We start from the raw sequence: 16294 nt of genomic DNA, 5'->3' as shown, positions 1-16294 counted from the left end.
GCCATACACACTTTTATCATAATTAAACTTTTTCTTAATATATCTACTTCTTATATCTGCCTTGCAACTATTACTGAAGTTCCTCAAATGCTGCAAGGTGTTTTTGTCTCGGGGATCTTTGCAACAGGCAGCCCCCACGCCATTCTTGTGTCTGCAAATCCACCATATCCTTCCTTGGGACAAACCAGCTTAGGGAGATCGTCTATATGATGAAATGTATACATTGTGCTATATGGGTGCTGGTGATATTTCCTTTGGTGGGAAGGCAGAAGACCGGACGACTGGGCCGAGTGGTCTTAGAGTAGGAACAGAGCAGATAAGTCCTGCTGTCTGTGCTGGCTGCAGCAGAACGGGTGAGGGGCATCGCTTCCACCGCATGGAACCAGTTCCAACAAGTAGTTACACGAAGAGAGAAGGCTAAGAGTTACTTAAGAGCGACACTGGAGATTTGCCAAATAACAAGGGGCGCGGGTGGCACAAGGGATGCGGGTGGCACTGTGAGTTAAACCACAGAGCCTAGGACTTGCTGATCAGAGGATTGACGGTTCGAATCCCCACAACGGGGTGAGCTCCCATTGCTCGGTCCCTGCTCCTGCCAACCTAGCAGTTCGAAAGCACGTCAAAGTGCAAGTAGATAAATAGGTACCGCTCTGGCGGGAAGGTAAACGGCATTTCCGTGCGCTGCTCTGGTTCGCCAGAAGCGGCTTAGTCCTGCTGGCCACATGACCCGGAAGCTGTACGACGGCTCCCTCGGCCAATAAAGCGAGATGAGCGCCGCAACCCCAGAGTCGGCCACAACTGGACCTAATGGTCAGGGGTCCCTTTACCTTTACCTATGCCATTGGAATTTGCCTTGGGACCTTATCGAGAGGGGCAGGTAACAAATAAATAGGTAAGCCCGTGGAAACTGCCCAAACTCACCTTTGAGTTATGTATAAAGAATCCACTTAATAAACCAGTTTAAGTTACTCCATGTCCAAGCCTAATAAACACCATACTGGGAGGCTTTGAAGCATTCTGATAGAAATTGCATAAAGAGGCACAGGTGCAGATAATCCTGTGTGTACGGTAAGGCTGAGGGAACATGGGTCCGAGGCAGAGCCCCTGTTGGCCTTTGCCTCACTTGATACCTGCCGTGTCAGGAGTGCGTGCAGGAGCCAGGCCCTGTGACCAGAACTGGGGCCTTCCTAAGTTCTGAAGAGGCAAGGCGTGGCCGCACAGGTGAGGCCAATTGGTAACTCACAGCACCTGGTGGCAAGAGCTGGGAAGGGATATAAGGTCAGCATTTCCCGTCGGCTCTTTGCAACAGCAACATGTTTCCTGCCTTGCTGTGTTTGGCTCCTTCTTGCTTCTTGATCCTCGGACCCTTGACTTCGTGACTCCTTGCTTCCTGACCCTCAGACTCTTGGCTTCTGGACTCCCGTTCCTGCTCCCACCCCGCCATCTTGCCCCCCCCCCGGTCCTGACGTCCCCTGCTGGGACTTCGATTGCCCGTGAACGGGACCGTGACATGCCGTGAGAGGAGGGTGCTTCAAAACACACACTTCCAGAGGGCAAGATTGGGGCACAACCTTCCACGTACCATGTTTCCTTTTGCAGCTACGTTTTGAATTTAAAAATGGGTTCAGCAGTCGCTTTCCCCTTTTCCTTTCCACCAGCTGTACTCCTATCTTCCCTCTGGATAGTCCCTCTGAAACCTTTCTTCAGAATGTGGAGGGTGAGCCTTAGGCTCCATCTCCCGAATTGGCTCTCTCCCTCTGCTCCATCCCATTGGCTCTCTGTTTTGTCACTGGCAGAGAACAGGTTTCCCTGCCTTTTCATCTCGAGAGGTCAACAAATATGGGGGAGGGGAATCTACATTCATGGTGAGGGTTGTGGTATAGAAGCAAACCTTTGGCAGTGAGTTTGGACTGCTCTGAGAGGGCATCCAAACCATAAAAACATGTCAATTATAGAGCAGGTGTGTATGGATTGACCAAAACAGCAGACCTGTGGGTCAAATGGGGAGTTCCTGGCAGCCCTAAGGTGGCTACAAGGAGCCTCTTGGGCTTGCCGATCAGGAGATTGGCAGTTCGAATCCCCGCAACGGGGTGAGCTCCTGTTGCTCTGTCCCAGTTCCTGCCCACCTAGCAGTTCAAAAGCACGTCAATGTGCAAATAGATAAATAGGTACCGCTGTGGCAGGAAGGTAAACGGTGTTTATGTGTGCTCTGGTTTCCGTCACGGTGTTCCGTTTTCAGAAGCGGTTTAGTCCTGCTGGCCACATGACCTGGAAAGCTGTCTGTGGACAAATGCCAGCTCCCTCAGCCTGAAAGCGAGATGAGTGCCACAACCCCATAGTCGCCTTTGACTGGACTTAACCATCTAGGGGTCCTTTACCTTTTACCTAAGGTAGCTCATGGGCTGGAAGTTCCCGCCACTGCCCAAAAAGGAAACCTTGACCGTGACTCTTGTGTATGTGCTTTTTCCTGCAAGTTAAGTGTCATGGACTGGTTTGGATGCAGAGGAATGGTGGGAGGAACCAGCTGGGGGGAAACTCCAAGGGAAGAAGTCTCAGAGCCTGGGGAGTGGTGGCGACACGAACATGAGTGGTCAAAGGGAGAAGAGAGAGAAAGTCGGAAGCTGGGGTGTGGGAGGAGGGAGTTCAAGAGGCAGAGATGAGGCTAGTGAAGATTTTTATGGGTGCCTCGCCCTCCTGCTGCAAAAATCTCCCCTCCCCACCTGTCTCCCAGAACCAGGAGGGCATAGCAGAGGCAGGCTGCAGGCAGGCTCAGTCTCTGATTGCTTGGGGAAAGCCCTGGAGAGGAGGAGACATCCTGTAGATGACTGTGGGGAGGAAGGGACCTTTAGTCTCGGCAACTGTTTTTATTGAGTAATAGAAGAGTTAATGCCAGCTTTGAACCAGCTTTGTAGCCTGGAGAAGAGGAGGTTAAGGGGTGATATGATAGCCGTGTTCAAATATATAAAAGGATGTCACATAGAGGAGGGAGAAAGGTTGTTTTCTGCTGCTCCAGAGAAGCGGACACGGAGCAATGGTTCCAAACTACAAGAAAGAAGATTCCACCTAAACATTAGGAAGAACTTCCTGACAGTAAGAGCTGTTCGACAGTGGAATTTGCTGCCAAGGAGTGTGGTGGAGTCTCCTTCTTTGGAGGTCTTTAAGCAGAGGCTTGACAACCATATGTCAGGAGTGCTCTGATGATGTTTCCTGCTTGGCAGGGGGTTGGACTCGATGGCCCTTGTGGTCTCTTCCAACTCTATGATTCTATGAACTATGTCCTTTACAGATGGGAATGTTCTGTGACAGTTAGACATGTTCAGCTACCAGTCCCACCACCTTCTCAGAGTTTGGAGTCACATCTGGGAGTTTTTGCAAATGTGTATTACTCTAGTCCTGCACCTGCGTGTACAACCAGCAGCCTGCATCCTGAAGCCTGGGGCGCACTGAACAGCGCACCCCGGGCTTCGGGCAGATATCTGCAAGCCTGGGGAGACCGGGGGGAGTTCCTGCCAGGCTCCCCAGGCTTGCGGATAGCAGCCTGTTCTGGGGGCTGGGGTACCTGGAGGGGGGGAATAATTTTTTTTTCTTTATTTCCCTCTCAAAAAACTAGATGTGCCCTATGGGCCAGTGCGCCCTATGGGGCAAAAAATACGGTAACTGCCCAGGTAGGAGAAGTGATCAACATTTTCCAACGTTTCACCATTGAATTGGATTTGCAGCGCTGCAGAAGGGTTATTTTGTACTTGTTGGTGCAACACTTTGGTTTTTTGGATGTTTAGCTATAGGCCAAGCTTTTTGTAACCTTCTGTGAAGATATTTAGGATAGTTTGGAGGTCATCCTCTGAGCGTGCACACACTACATTGTCATCAGCATACTGCAGCTCTATGACAGAAGTTACGGTAACCTTACTCTTTGCTTTCAACCTGCTCAGATTGAAGAGCTTTCCATCTGTTCGATATATGATTTCTACTCCAGTGGGGAGTTTCCCTTTGACAAAGTGTAGGATTATGGCGCTGAAAATAATGAATAGAGTTGGGGCAATACCACAACCCTGTTTAACACCTGATCCCACTGTGAATGGTTCACTTTGAGAGCCATTGTTATCTGCAATTGTTGTTGTCATCATAGAGGAGCCGAATGATGTTCACAAATTTATCTGGGCAGCCAATTTTCAGAAGGACAGTCCACAGAGCATTACAATTTACAGTGTTGAAAGCCTTACACAGATCAATAAATGTCATATACAGCAGTTGGTTTTTCGCTCTGCATTTTTCTTGAAGCTGTCACGTGGTGAAGATCATGTCCACTGTCCCTCTAGAAGGCCGAAAACCATTTTGGGATTCATGACGGGTCACCTTGGATATTGCTAAGAGACGGTTTGCTAAGATCCTTGCAAAAATTACTTAACCTTATGTGTTGAAACTGGTCAGCATCTGATGGAAACCAAAGCATGGTTCTCTACAATCAAGGCCTGGCTGAAAGTCCGCTTTAGAATAACATCTAACTCCTTTTTAACCTCCATGCTTGAAGACCGCACTTCATTCAGATGGTATAGAGCAGGCATAGGCAAACTCAGCCCTCCAGTTGTTTTGGGACTCGAATTCCCATCATCCCTGACCACTGGTCCTGTTTAGCTAGGGATCATTGGAGTTGTAGTCCCAAAACATCTGGAGGGCCGAGTTTGCCTTTGCCTGGTATAGAGCAATTCAAGATAAAATTCTTAGTTTGGGCATTGCTCTTGAGAGCCTTGAAGCATGTGACGAAACTTACATATTCCAATTAATCAAGCAGTGGCTTTACGGCCACGAAAGACAGCACTTGTTACCTCAGACCCTGAGATCTTGCTTTCCAGAGGCCTTAGGTATTACAACATTCTACGGAACCTGTGCCAAATATCTAAAGGATCTACTACTCCCTTCCCATCAAAGAACCTTTATGCTCGGGAGATTAAATGCTTTTCCTTCTGCAGTGACTAAAGGGAGATCTTCACATATTCCATATCAAGCCCGTTTGCGTGCTTGCAACCAAGAAGTACCAGATTCAATGGACCACATTCTTTTAGATTGCTCTTTACACAGCAGACGTCGCCAACTGATGCTGAGCAAAATGTTGGACCTCCAGCACACAATTCCGAGAAGAATTCAAATGAAGTTTCTCCTGGCAGATCAGGACAAAGATATCACTGCTCTAGTAGCTTATTTTTTTACCACAATTTTACCCGAATGGGTTCCCAACAAACCATCCTTTCGGGAATTAGACAGGGTGTAGAAGAATATCTAAGAGCACACAATTATGGCGTGACCTTATAACCCTTCACAGTTTCAACCTTGTCCTTTTAATTATTCCAGTGACCTGAAACATTTTATACTATGATGCCAATAAATGTATTTGATTTGATTTGATTTGATTTGATTTGATTTGATTTGATTTGATTTGATTTGAAGAAGCGGAAGAAGATGTTTGCCTGACAACAGTTGGACTAGAAAATGTTGTTTGACTGGCCCTTTGAAAAAATATCTGTGGGTGTTAAGGCTTTCTGGGAGATGATATATAATGAATTGAAAAAGGTATTTAAATATACCTTCCTGAAGAAACCAGAAGCCTTTCTACTGGATATAGTCGGCCAATTGGTGTCAAAGAAGGATAGAACATTTTTTATGTATGCCACAACGGCAGCAAGAATACTCATCGCAAAGTATTGGAAGACACAAGATCTACCCACCTTGGAAGAATGGCAGATGAAGATGATAGACTACATGGGACTGGCAGAGATGACTGGCAGAATCCGGGACCAGGGAAAAGAGACGGCGGAAGAAGATTGGAAGAAATTTAAGGACTATCTTAGGAAACATTGCAAAATTAATGAATATTAGAATGACGTGGGTTTAGAAGCTAAGTGGTTTTCAGCAGTATTGATTAAGTAAAAAGAAAAGAAAGGTGAAAATTAATTTGAGAATAAGGGAGAGGATTTGTTGAATTGATAATTCAGAAATTGGAATACAGAAAGGGGAGGTATGAGGAGGTCGGGGAAGTAAGGTATATGAAAATAAGGGACTGAAACTATACTTGTTTGTTTTTTGTTTTTATTGTTGTTTTTTGTGTAATATTTGAAAATGTAATAAATATCTTTTTTAAAAAAATGAAAAAATATCTGTGGGTGTACAATCATACCTCAATTGCACATCATTTACAAAATCAGTCACACTCACCTCAGAGAGGCACTAGCTGCCTAAAGATCAGTAGGGTTCATTAGTGTCATGAACTGGCAGGACATCAAGGAAGGGAAAGGGGGTCCCAGTGAGGGGTATAGCTGCAATTGGTACTCACAGAAGCAAGCTGAAGAAGAGGAAGGGGAGGTTGGCGACTTAGGAGGTACTGTTTGGACCTCAGAGGACATTGAAGGGGCAGCCAACAGCTCACAGGAGCCTGGGGAAGTGGACACATCACCAGAACCGGAGGTGCCCCCTTCTCTGTGAGTTCAGGACAGGTGACAATCACGTTTTCTTAAGAGGAGAGACACAGCCAGGGTAAGCTCAGGTCCGTATTTCCGTACACCTATGTTCAGCTCACATCTTCAGCGCCTCCATGGGATGGGTGATGGGAGCACCTTCTCCGGCCTTCCGATCACAGGAACGTAGGAACAGCAACACAGCAGTCCCGAAGAATAGGTCCTGGTGTGGTGGACTCACATTTGCTCATGTGAGCACCTCAAATGCAGCAGAGTAACGGAAACAAAGCTGTGGAGCTTTTGTAGCATACCTAATTTATTTCTGCTGATACAAATACAAGAACACAACAGACATGTACGAGAGAAACAGCTCTCATGCTGCCATCCTGTCTCTAGGCAGATCAAAGGAAAAGCACGTAGTACTGGAGAGGGAAGTCTGGAAGAGTAGTTTCCTCCCCCTCCTTTCTCACAGGCAGAAAGTAAAACAAACATGATCTGATGATCCTTGCAATGGAAGGGATGAAAATACTGACACCGTCAACTAAGACTGGGAGGGAAGCAAGGCAGAAACTCAGTGTCTGCTCAACTGTCACTGTTGATGGACGACGGTGTGATTCTTTCAGGAGCTCCACTTGACTGTTGTTTTGGAACCGACCCTAGAACTCCAATCCTGGATCTTTATCAAAGGTTTTGAATGTCCATTTGACTTTGAACCTTTCTCAGTTCATTGGACCTGAACCTGTGTTTGGTTATTGGACTGTCTGACTCCCTTGGGACTGCTGTCAATAGCAATCTCTACTTAGACTACACGACTCACTGTATGTGGCCACTTACACAATAATTCTGAACTTTCATCATTTATGTAAATGGAAGAAATGTTTACATCTAAGAAGCTATATACTCATGACATAATAAACAACTATTTTACTTTCAAAAGACAACTGAAGGCAGCCCTCCTTAGGGAAGTTTTTAATGTCTGATGCTGTATTGTTTTTAATATTCAGTTGGAAGCCGCCCAGAGTGGGCGGCGTATAAATTATTATTATCATTATTATTATTATTATGACATGTATATGGGTTTCAAAGCTGTTGTGGTGCACATCTGTTGTAAAAATGGAATGTTTCAAGATTCAGATGCTATCCTAAGCATTTGTTGTCAAGTGTTCCTTTGTATTCAAATCAGGCCTCAGTAAAATAATGTAGCACTTGGGGAGAAAGATGCAGCCCAGAAGCCCAGCACTGGAGGCCAAGATGGAGAAGACCTGCACGGCTACCATGTACTTCCCCTTGGTGCTCAGGTAGGTGGGCACAAAGGACACCCAAACACTGCAGAAGACCAGCATGCTGAAGGTGATCAGCTTGGCTTCATTGAAGGCCCCAGGCAGCTTTCTGGCTAGGAAAGCCACCGTGAAGCAGATGGCAGCCAGGAAGCCCATGTAGCTCACGGAACCATAAAACATGGCCACAGACCCTTCGCTGCATTGCAGGATGATCTCTCCAGGTTGGGAGTGCATGTCACAGTCTGGGAATGGGGGTGAGAATCCCAACCAGTTGGTACAGATGATTACTTGGACACTGGAGCAGGAAATGACAATGGAGTTGGCCAGACTCTTCCCCAGCCATCTCCTCACCTTATTCCCTGGCTTAGTGGCCAGAAAGGCCAGCACCACAGTGATGGTTTTGGCCAACACAGAAGAAACTGCAACTGTGAAGATCACACAGAAAGCTATTTGCTGGAGAAGGCAGGTGACTTTTCTTGGCTGCCCAAGGAACAGGAAGGAGGACAAGAAGGAGAGCAGGAGGGAGACGAGGAGGATGTAGGAGAGATCCTGGTTGTTGGCTTTGACGATGGGAGTGTGTTTAAATTTAATAAAGACTCTTAACACAAAACCAGTGGTTAAGGACAAGAATAGAGCAATGGACGCCAGGACTATTCCTAAAGAGCCTTCAAAGGCCAGAAAGGTGATCAATTTGGGAAGACACTGAAACTGATCCTTGTTTGGATACTGGTCTTCTGGACATTTGCTGCAGTGTTCTGCATCTGTAAAGAACAGAGTACGCAAGATGATGCATATAATATGCTGGGAATCATGTATATTAAAAACCATTTGTGAACTTGATTGTACCTTTGTGGTTTTTAGCATATAAAACTACCAACTACGTTTTTTAGTTTGGTGGAAAGTTTTAATTTAATTGACATTTGGAGATTTAAACATCCACTGGAAAGACAATATACTTTCTTCTCCAAGCCAAATCATTCTACCGCAGCTTGATTATACCTTTGTGGTGACCAATGTTTTTTAGCATATAAATTTGTCCTATTTTAGTGTAGCAAAGTACCATTTCCTCATTGGCTCAGACCATTGGTCCATCCAGCCTAATGCTGTGACTTAAGTGAACCGTTTCCATCATGTCACCACATCCATCAAGGAAATCTTGCCTGTTGGCTGAGGAATCCCAATTCATTATGGAAGATTCCAGGATTTGTAGGCAGTGCACTCGGGATATTTTGCAAAGCAATTGCTCCACCATGGAGCTACAGCCTCTTAGAGACTCAATGAATGAATGAATGAATAAAATTTTATTCCCCACTAAGGGTTACCTCTAGACAGGCTTACCTTCTTGAGAGGAGATGGTCCCTTCTGCGCAGGCAACACAATTATAGCAGCAAATTGGCTCTCCTTCCCAAACCTCCATGGAATACCCCTGGCGACAGCTTTCAGTGCACCTTGCCTGAGGAAGTGTCTAAATTGCGTAGACAAGGACAATCAAGCAAAACATGTTAGGGGTCATGCAAATGACTCATATGGTTGGAACAGACCCAAAGGGACATTTACATTTCCAGAAGTAGTTCTTTTGATGGAGAGCTATAGAGAATGGCTACTATAACATGCTCTGTGTGGGGCTACCCTTGTGAAATGTTCAGAAACTTCCAAGGCGTACAAAATGTTCCTTCTGGGGATTGATGTTTCTTTGGATCGGTGGCGAAAGGTGGGAGATACAGCACCTTTTACATTGAATATTCATATTGATTTTTAAATCCGTTTGTGATAAACTTGTCATACAGTAAAATACGATAGGTAATAAATTAAAGAAGCAATAAAATAGAATTAAAAAGCATACATCGTCTAGTGCATTACAATTGCTATAATCAGCAGAAGAATAATTCCACTAAGACCCTCAGTAATTTTCAAGCATCTCTTGGGTCTTTGAACATTTTCTCTAAGTATTTTCTCTTCTGCATCTTTACAGAGCAGGATGTCATCACTTTACAAACCCACAACCCAAATATTAATCTTATTAGACATAAACAAATATGAAAGTACAGGAGGGGGGGAGAGCAAATGGTCATTCCCCACCTTGTTAAATAGTCCAGGCCATGCAGTTTCGATGGAAACTTTCCAAAGTAAGGATGCCTGCCTCTCCACAGCCCCAACTTTCTGTCCAAGAACAGAGTTATTGGGAAGCTTCACCCAGTTCATAAGATCAAAGTCCACTGCTGGGTTGCCGTCCTCATCGAAATACATGCCATCTCTGGAAGTATTGTAAACTTGGAGGTTCCTCAAGAAAGGGTGGAGCTAGAATGATGGGAAACAAATTCCACCATTAAGAAAACGGGTTGGATATCTCAGCCCTGCCTCTTTTGAGCTCCGATTTATTGGCCCCGGCATGAATTGTAGCTCTGTGAGGGGTAAACTATACGTAGTTCCCTCAATTCTCTGGAGGAAACAATGTGCTTTGAATCTACAGTGTGCACACAGCTGCAGTCTGCACATCATTTGCACTGATATGGTTATGCATTCTTACACAGACACACATGTAGGCTCGATCGAGACACACCCAAAAAGAATTTCAGGAAAACACATTGGCGAAAGATGGAACACTGCCACCTGGTGTCACAGTGTTATAATGCATATAAAACATTTTTTCTTTATTTTACATGAGTCCCTAGATTAAGGGTATGAACTGTGCTTTTTTCAGGGCGGGGTGGGTACTCAAGGGTACGCAGTACTGGCACTTTTTTGCCAGAAGAAGAGCGCTGGGTAAGAGGGGCCTAATTCTAATAGAAGAAAAAGGTCTACATATGGCACATTTGAAATATAAAGTCATCATGCAAGCTCATCTTCCCTTCCTGTGTGAATCGAGGAGAAAGCAACCCCTACTCCTGACGGGATGGTGATGGACAGAGCTACAAGTGTAAAAAGAAAAGCTAGTACCTGCCAGGCCTTTGGCCTATGAAATTCTAGCCTCTCTCCACCCGTCACCCTTCTCCACCTGGATCCACATGAATAAGCAGTATTTAAGGCATGAGCCACAACTTGGATAGTGTTGTAAATGTTGTAGCTTTCAAAAGACAAGCTTTCTTTCAATGCATCCTGGTCCAGGGTCTCCAGATTCTTCTTTTCCTTGCACCTCGTACGCCCTCTTACAGACAACGCTGGTTTTAAGTAGACACAGGGAAAGGCTACCTCCACAACTTTTCTGAGAGCAGAAACAAGGGCTTCATACTTGCCCCATTTTGCCTTTCTTTGGTTCCTGACTAAGAAGGAAAAAAACCCTTGGATGTGCTGGAAATTCACACCGCTGTGAGCCAAAGACAAGGCAATGTCCCATATAGCTGTTGTGATCCAGACTTTCCCCACAATGGGTTTCATCAACTGTACAACTATCTGTTGTATAATATCTAGTGGAGGAAGAAAGGAGCGGATCTCCCCATAATACACATATACGTTGACTTGTGCCCACATGAAAAGTGAAGCGGCAGGGATGGCAAACATTGCGGTGGTCTGCCTTGGGATGCTTTCTGAGAAGGCAACACAAATACTACTCTTGATCATCTGAGCAGTCAGAATACTCATGAACCTTTCTCCGTTGTCATTCTCTAGAGCAAAGAGACCAATCCATGTCCATCTGAAGTGTAGGAGCAGTTGGACAATCCCCAGATTCTGGGGGTCTACTTTGGGGGCCATCTGGTAGAAAAAGGGGGACTGGGTTTTATCATGAAGAGCAGGAACAGTGTATCCATAACTCACCTAGGAAATGAAAGGAAGAGGCGAGTGCTGTGCTCTGGTTCCAGGACAAATCTCAGACAGTTTACCAACTACAGTCTCACACACACACACACACACACACACACACAGAGAGAGAGAGAGAGAGAGAGAGAGAGAGAGAGAGAACAAGAAAAAATGCTGACCATGTAGAACGGGAGTAGGTCTTTCAGGAATGCCTCCAGACTCTCAATATTTTGTAAGGCTGAATCACATCCCAGAACATTAGACTAGGGACTCAGCTACGTTACTCAAAAAACTGTGTTTTGAATGCATTGTAAACAAGCAACATGGTTTTTTTTAAAACAGTGGTGGTGTTATGTACTGAGTCGAATAGGATCCAAACTGCAGCAGTCTGATTGGTCCTAGAACAATAGGATTCAGAATGCAGCAATCTGATTGGTCCTAGAACAATGCAGCAGTATGATTGGTTGGCAGGAACCACCCAATCATGCTCCAGATTGAAGTGAATCCACAACCTGATTGGCTTACAGTAGAATTCCGGAGTTAGCCAGTCATGTGCAGCCCATTGTGTAAATAATGTATATAAAGCAGATACTTGAGGGGACATTCATTCCTCCTCACCACTTTGAGCTGAATAAAGAGCATGAAATCACTTTGCGACTCTGAGTATATTTCACTGGCGATGAAGGTGGGATCCCGCTGAGCTGACTGCCACACACAGCACCGCAGCGCCGCCACCTGCCGCACCGCTGCCTCGCACCGTGTATCCAGGCTTCAGCTCCGGGACACAAGGAACTCAGAATGGCAACCGAAAGCAGCTTCACACCGTTCAACCCAGCATCTGGAGACTGGGAAGCGTACGCCTCCCGTTTCACCTTCCTCCTAGAAGCCAAAGGGGTCACCGATGACGAAGACGCCAAGAAGAGGGCAATATTCTTCAGCGTTTGTGGAGAGGAGACATTTGAAATCGCCCGGGCTCTCCTTGCGCCTGAAGACGTTGCTACTGTTCCATACAAAACAATAATGGAACAGCTGAAGGGGCACTTTTCGCCGCAGCCCTCAGTGGTGGCTCGTCGAAATGCCTTCTACGCAAAGCGGCAAACCCCTGGGGAAACCATAACTGGGTTTGTGACCTCTCTCTGCCAAGCCGCCCGGTTCTGCAACTTCTCAGAACTGGAGAACATGCTTCGTGACCGCCTCGTCGGTGGCCTGAGGGATGAGAAGCTGCAACGACGCCTCTACGCTAAGAAGAACCTAACGTTCCAGGTCGCTCTGGAGGAGGCCCTGGCAACGGAAGCTGCCGAGAGGTCGACGCAAGAGGCACGGCCGAGCCAGCCATCCCAACCGAGGGTCCACCACGAAGACCTCACCGACGACTCAGGATGTGACAGGGAAGAGGTGCACCGAGTACAGCAGCGCACTCAAGCAGCCCACATATCACAGCTGCCTCGACGAGAAGGAGGGAACTGCGCAAGCTGTGGAGAAAGTCGCGAGAGGAGGACCTGCCGTTTCCGCAACGCAGAGTGCAGGCAGTGCAGAAAAGTGGGACACATCGCCCGGGTGTGTCGGGCTCGGCCCACCCGACGCCAGGCATCAGATGACCAATCCAAGAGCCCCAGGTCCTGGGGCCCAACGCACCAAGGCAACTCGACGGAGCTCACGGACTTCCAGGTATACCAGTTGCCCCACCCCAACGTAGAGAAAATTTATGTAGAGGTACAGATAGAGGGGGCCCCATGCCGCATGGAGCTTGACACGGGTTCAACTCTATCCATAATCTCGGCAAGGACCTTAAGGAAACTGTGTCCTACTGGGGGTCCCAAACTCAGGCCGGCCCCATTCACCCTCCGGGACTTCCAGAATCTTAAGGTCCCCACAATGGGGGTGGGGATCTTCAGGGTGCAATACCGAGGGCAGACGCGGCAACTGGACTTACTTGTGGTCAAGGGCCCCTACATTAGCCTACTGGGATTGGCATGGTTTGGACCACTGGGGCTAGCTGTCACTGGGGTGAACCACACTAGCTTACAAGTGGACGTGGATGCCATATGCAAGGAATTTCCGGGGGTTTTCGATGGGAAATTGGGACAGTACTTTGAGCTGAATAAAGAGCATGAAATCACTTTGCGACTCTGAGTATATTTCAGGTGGGGTGGCAAAGGGTAAAAAGCAGCAAGCATCTGACACCAGTGTTGAGTGCTCCTGCTTCCAGGTTCCATCCCACCCTCACCTTTGGGAGAGTCCAAAAAGGAAAGAATGAAAAGCCCATGGCAGAGGCACAATTCCGTCTCAACACCAAACCAGCCATACCTGTGGGATTTTGTAGATACTTGACACAGTTGACACATATCTAGAAATATCAGCTTCTGCATCTTCAAGAACAGCCAACAAGTTATTTGTCTTCCCACAGTCATAGTTTGGAATGTCTGCGTGCCCAGTAGAGAGGAGGTCTAGCAGGGCATCAGAAGTCATCCTTGCATTAGAATAATGGTCATAGATGACATAGCCGAGGGTGACATTGGGTAAGAGCCTGGGGTCCTGATTGATTTCACGAATGGCAGCCAGGAAGGACAGGATATTCCAGAATTTCCCACGATAGCCACTGGAATGAAAAAGTGCCCCCCTCCACTGAATGAAAACAACATTTCTAATTCTTGCTGTATCTAAACTCTCGGCTGTTTCCAGCACAGAAAATAAAATGAATTAACCCTGAAGTGCTTAATTACCTTTCATTAGCGGCCTGTAGGAGAGAGGAAAGGCCCATCAGCCTCACTGACAGTGGACTGACACCATAGTGAAACTGTGACCACAACTTTCACCATCATGAACATTTCATGAGATTGAGTTTCAGCTGTGTTTACAGTCAGCTGCATTATTTACCCCCTTGTAGGTTTGGATTTTTAAATGCCACTTTGCACAATCATAACATTCTCAAATGCAGCATACTCATGTTCAGTCAGGACTTAAGCATCCACTGCTGCTGCACCTTCAGCTGAGAAGCACCTAAGTTCATGGTCCTGGCATATGGGGGCAACTGGAACCTATCAAATCAGAGTGTGCCTCCAGACAGTCAATATTTTGCAGGAGGGATTCCAGCGCATGGCAGAACTTTGTTTTCCTGCAATTAAAGGTTTCTGCCATAGTGCGAGAATTGCAACTTTTAAAAATGCTTTTGCAGTTTTGAAAGTTACGCAGAAATGCATAGAAAAGTGTAGAATGATCAAATGATTAGGAGGAAGGCATGTGAACCCCTCATATGCAAATCTGGATGGATGCTCAATGATTGTTGTAGGATCTCCCTTCCCACAAATCATGACAAATGCTCAGTAAAGACCACCACATAATCAAGTAAATCAGGATGAATGCTGAATCGGGAGGGGACCTGGAGAAGCCTTCAATCAGTCAGAGAGCATGATTGATTGATTGATTGGATTTGTATACCGCCCTTCATCTGGAGATCTCAAGGCAGTTCAGTGCATAAAAATATGAGATAAAAACACTCTTTATACCATGTAATTACTCACAAGTTAATTCTTGTGTAGGGAGGCTCGGAGAAGTTGAATGGTAGAAATCGGACAGGTATTACAGATGTGAGCCCACTGATGAGGTGGTCTCCTGGTTTGTAGTAGCTTGGTGGCTTATTTTGATCCCTTATGAAATTCAATAAACATTTCCCCTTCAACATCCCAAAGGTTATACAGCCCAGCAGGAGGAATGCGAATAGATGTCTTATTCTGAGTCTGCTTGCCACAATCATCTCCCTTATAGCTGCTCCTCTTAACTCCAGCTCCAGAAAACCATAGACTCAAACTGCAGTGACGTTGCAAGCATTTGCAGAGTCCAGCCAGGGCTTGAGAGCTGAAGGAAGTGATCGCAAACAGTGCTCTGTCAGAGTTTCCATGCAGCCACCCACGAGCAACACACTTAGAGCCTGTCCTATATCCCAGCTCAGGTTCTCAGTGACACAAGAGAAGGTCTTTATGCACCAGCTTTTTCAGGCTCATGCAAGAAATTGCCTCATGTTGCCCTAGATTCTGGTGCTTTTGCCATTGGACTCATCCCTTGTGTGAGGAGAAATAAATCACTGTGGTTTGGAGAATTATAAGGGGAAACAAGATCACACCTGCACTTCATGGGATCTCTTGTGTGGCTCTTGGGGCAGAGTTGGAGAAAAACATGTTTGTGACAACTCACCAGAGCCAGGAGCAGCAAGAGGAAAAGGGGAAAACTTTCTTTGTAGAAACACCATCATACAATCCTGGATCGAGGTGTATGGCCCACCAGAGCATGACTTTGTTACTTCAAAACATTATGAGTTATATATGCACCAGTCCTTCCTGGTTCAGAAGCAGGTTGTCACCTCACATTCCTCTCAAAAATGGGGTCCATTTTTTGTGGACTCAGAGGAGAACTTTGGACAAATCCTTTGAGTTTTCATGAGAAGTAGAGGAAGTGGGAGGGGGGCAGAGTGGTGTCATGATAATTTGGGCTGCCCTTTTTTAATTTCAACAATATCCTTTAGTCGAAACAATATTAAAAAAAATTCCTTCCAGTAGCACCTTAGAGTCCAACTAAGTCTGTTCTTGGTATGAGCTTTCGTGTGCATGCACACTTCTTCAGATACACTGAAACAGAAGTCACCAGACCCTTATGTATAGTGAGAGGGTGGGGAGGGGTATTACTCAGAAGGGTGGTGAGAATGGGTGACTGGCTGATAGGTATGGTAAAACCCGTTGACGACTGTTGACAACTGCAATTGGACTTACAGGAAAAAGCAAGGGGTGAGATGGCAAAAAATAGCTATACCGTGTATAATGAGATAAGAATCCAATG

General features: G+C 46.2%; 1 protein-coding gene across 1 annotated transcript; it reads right to left on the bottom strand.

The window, feature by feature from the left end:
* Positions 1-7517: 7517 nt before the first annotated feature.
* LOC307210987 (vomeronasal type-2 receptor 26-like) lies at positions 7518-8557 on the bottom strand (the record flags this gene model as incomplete). The annotated part of the gene is made up of 1 exon (XM_079967184.1): positions 7518-8557. One exon carries the CDS (start codon positions 8555-8557, stop codon positions 7592-7594), a length of 966 nt encoding a protein of 321 aa, XP_079823310.1. The 3' UTR covers positions 7518-7591.
* Positions 8558-16294: the final 7737 nt, after the last annotated feature.

Source organism: Podarcis cretensis (genome assembly GCF_951804945.1).
Source record: "Podarcis cretensis genome assembly, chromosome: 2".
Lineage (NCBI taxonomy): Eukaryota > Metazoa > Chordata > Lepidosauria > Squamata > Lacertidae > Podarcis > Podarcis cretensis.
Note: the sequence above shows the minus strand (reverse complement) of the source record. Positions and strands in the feature narration are given on the sequence as shown.